Consider the following 3,720-nt stretch of genomic DNA (forward strand, 5'->3'; position numbering starts at 1 on the left):
CTCTATATTTTTTAAAGAATAATATATCATGATCAAGTGGGGATTATCCCAGGTATGCAATGTAGTTAAACTTTCATAAGTCAATCAATGTAAATTTTCATATTAACATAATGATTGAGTGAAAACAAATGACTAATTTATCCAATATGCAGTAACCTAAAAAAATTAATAATGTAATCGTAATAGGAAACAGCAATTCTACTTCCAAGTATACATCCATAGACATTAAAAAACACTCATTCAAAAAACACCTAGTATATGCACTCCTGCGATCATTGCAGCATTATTTACAATTATTAGTGTGCAGAAACCAGTTGCATTTTTATATGCCAATAATAAACTATCAGAAAGATAAAATAGGAAAACAAACCAAACCAAGATAAGGAAGCAACATCAATAGACAAATAGATGGATAAAGAAGTGTACATATATACAGTGGTATATTACTCAGATATAAGAAAGAATGAAACCTTGCCATTTGTAACAACATGGATGGGCCTAGAGAATATAATGCTAAGTGAAATAAGTCAGACAGAAAAAGAAATACCATATGATTTGACTCTATGTGGAAACTTAAAAATGAAAAAATAGACTGATGGTTACCAAATGGAGCGAGGTTTGGGGGCTGGGAAAAGGGGGATTAAGAACTACAAATTGCCAGTTATAAAAACAGTGATGGGGCTGTAAAATACAGCCTAGGAAAATAGTCGATAATATTGTAATAACCATGTGTGGTGTCAGATAGATACTGGACTTATCAGGGTGATCACTTTGTAAGTTATATACATATCTCATCACTATGTTATACATCTGAAGCTAATGTTATGTGTCAGCTGTAATTGAAAAAAAATCCTACTGATTAATTACTACTTACAAAAGGTAGCTGGGCTCCAGATTAAAATGACCTAAATGTAAACTGAAGCAAAAGGATGATACAATCTGTGATCATTGATTAAGAATTTAAAAAATAAATTAGTTATAAAAGACTTTGGGACAATAGGAAAAATCTGAATAAGGGCTATATCCCATCAATATTAAATATCTTGCATGCAATACATGGTATACTAAGTGTAGAGTCCAAAAAACTTTTGTTGGAGCTGTGGTGGGGTAGGTGGCAAATGACATGAAGGATTTCTTTCGGGGTAAATTCACCATGAAGCCAGCAACTTCCACTGGGCTGAGAAAAAAGTGTATGTGTACAAACACATCGCACACACCCCTGAGAGGAATCAGCCATGTGGAAATAACTGGCGATCTGGGTGAGTAGAGCGATCTTCTGTACCACGTTTTCAAGTTTCATAAGGTTTGATTTTCAACGTACCAAGTGGAAGACAGCTTTCTCTCTGGGCCCACGGGCTTCGTGGCCCCTTTGGGTTTGTTCTGTTTGTGTTCCGAGTCGCTGTGAAGTTTCTTTAACAGAGAAAACGCGTTTCTGGTTGTCACTTTGGCGTCTCTCCCCTGACACTCAGCTCTTTCCATGGAGTCTCTGGGTGATGTGATTTTTCGGATGAATATGCTGGTAAATAAAGTCACTTCAAGGAAAGAAATGATGTTTGTTCAGCTCCATGGAGCTCAAATTTATAGGAAGAAACATTTTAAAGTAATATAGACGTGTCCTCTCTGCTTTATAAGTAAGTGCTTAAACATGAGTGTTTTACAAGCCTCTAAATATCCTTAGAATAGCTGATCGCAGCAACACTAGCATTCCAGGCCCTGCCGCAGACCCGTCCGAGGAGAGGGCCTTGATCTGCACTTGAACCACGTGTGCCATGCTCTTCTCGACACCACAGGTGTGTCCCTAGCGAGCCCTTAAGGCAAGCATGTCAAACTCATGGCCGGCGGGCCGCATGCCTTGTTTACCTGCCTGCGGGGAGTTTAAAATGCTTGGTTTAAGGGCTCCTTCCTTCTTAGGCCTCAGTCTTCAGTCTGAGAAAAGTTCCCTCCCCTTCCAGTCTGGTCCATCTCTGCTGATGGGGATTCTTTGTCATCTACCAGGATCTTTCTACTTTTTAAAAAATATTTTATCTGTTTCAGAGAGGAAGGGAGAGGGAGAGAGAGATGGAAACATCAATGGTGAGAGAGAATCATGGATCAGCTGCCTCCTACACGCCCCTTAGTGGCAACCCGGGCATGTGCCCTGACCAGGAATCCAACCATGACCTCCTGGTTCACGGGTCGATGCCCAACCACTGAGCCACGAGACCGGGCTATACTGCTTCCTTTCCACAGCTTCCCCTCCCCGCTGGCCGGCTTTCCTTGGGCCTCCCGCCTTTGTCCGGGTCACTCCTGTGGTGCTGCTCAATGTATTCCCAGGAGGCACCCGCCTTTCCTCACATGTAACTCTCGCTGCTCATCCAGCAGGTGGGACAAGGCTTTTGGCAGAACGTATTTGTTTCCAGGTCTCTCTGAAAACCCGAGAACGCTAGAATATTCTGAGAAGGTTGCCCCGCTTTATCCTTCGGGGTCTATGCGTGCAGCTGCTGAGGGCTGGGGTGCAGCCAGTGTCCACCCTTGGGCGCTGGGTGACTGTGGACCAGCTCTGGCTCCTCCCTGCACCCAGGCTTCCCACGTGCAAAGTGAAGCCCAGGTCCGACCTGCTTCCGGTGGCTGTGAGGAGTGGAACCTTGTACATCCTGCCGGGTGCCCAGACAGTGCCCCGGGGGCACTTCCTCCGTCCACTCCTCGTCATCCCCGGTCCGCGGAGCAGCCGCACGGGATGGGATCAAGTCTATGATCAAGATGTGAACGTAACCCTGACCACACCATGTCTTCTTTCTGCTTCTCTCTGTCGCCGGCGCAGGTTTCGCTGGGGCTTCTGCACGCGCACGCGACGCACATCCTGTGGCCGCCGGGGCGCTGGCAGCGCCTGCAGTCCGTGCTCCCCCCCGAGCGCCTGCCGGTGCAGAGCGAAGACCAGTGATGGGTCTCCCGCCGCCCGCACAGGAGGCCACCCGCGGCCACCAGCGCAGGAAGGGGGACCGCCAACACGTGACGCCCTGCAGGAGACCCCCTCTCACGCTAAGATGACTAAAGAGAGTTCAAAAACATTAAACGGTATGAAGTGGCACCTGATTTTGTGGTCAATTGTAACACCCGATTGTTTTATGCCAAAAAAACACACCGACCTTTGGGAATGTGAAGGTGTACTCTCATACGTCCTCTGGGGGCTATGTGAGACTTTGCCGGGCATGATTATCCTGTTGATTGCTGGGTTTTGATTTGGTGTTTGCTGCTGAAAGAATGTGAAAATGAACCAAAGTGAAAGCAATTGCTTGAGTGATGCCACTTACTGCTTAGCTGGAACAGAAGAAACCTATTAGACACATACTGATAGGAATTACACTGTGATTGACAGCCAGGTGGGACATACTGTAAGCTGTGATGTAAAAATAAAGCACTCATTTGCTCAGGTACCGCTTTCCTTGTCATTTCATCTGTACGTCCATGAAGGAGGACTACCTTCTCTCTTGGGGAGGACCCATCCTGTCAATACTTCCATACATTCAAACCTTTCTCATCGGCCCTTTGGACTTGAAAACTTCTGCGTGATTTCATGACCGTTCATAGGGATGAGTAAACCCACTTATCAGTATTTGGTCACTATTTCATAAAATGTTCTAAGTGAAATGGAAGAGAAAAACAGTTCCTCCAGATCAACCAAGTCTGGTTTTTTCTTTTACCCAGTGATGTTCCAAGGTTCATGTCTGTCATGCTGACCAC

At 45.2% G+C, this 3,720-nt stretch overlaps 1 protein-coding gene across 1 annotated transcript in view; it reads left to right on the forward strand.

Annotated features, from left to right (window-relative positions):
- The window catches only part of IMMP2L (inner mitochondrial membrane peptidase subunit 2), a 493,363-nt gene extending 489,950 nt beyond the window's left edge, over positions 1-3,413 (forward strand). The window contains exon 6 of the mRNA XM_015559698.1: positions 2,801-3,413. Within this exon, the coding sequence (XP_015415184.1) occupies positions 2,801-2,920 (120 nt within the window). The 3' untranslated portion in view covers positions 2,921-3,413. The remainder of the gene's footprint in view (positions 1-2,800) is intronic.
- Positions 3,414-3,720: the final 307 nt, after the last annotated feature.

This window comes from Myotis davidii, unplaced genomic scaffold (genome assembly GCF_000327345.1).
Source record: "Myotis davidii unplaced genomic scaffold, ASM32734v1 scaffold573, whole genome shotgun sequence".
NCBI lineage: Eukaryota > Metazoa > Chordata > Mammalia > Chiroptera > Vespertilionidae > Myotis > Myotis davidii.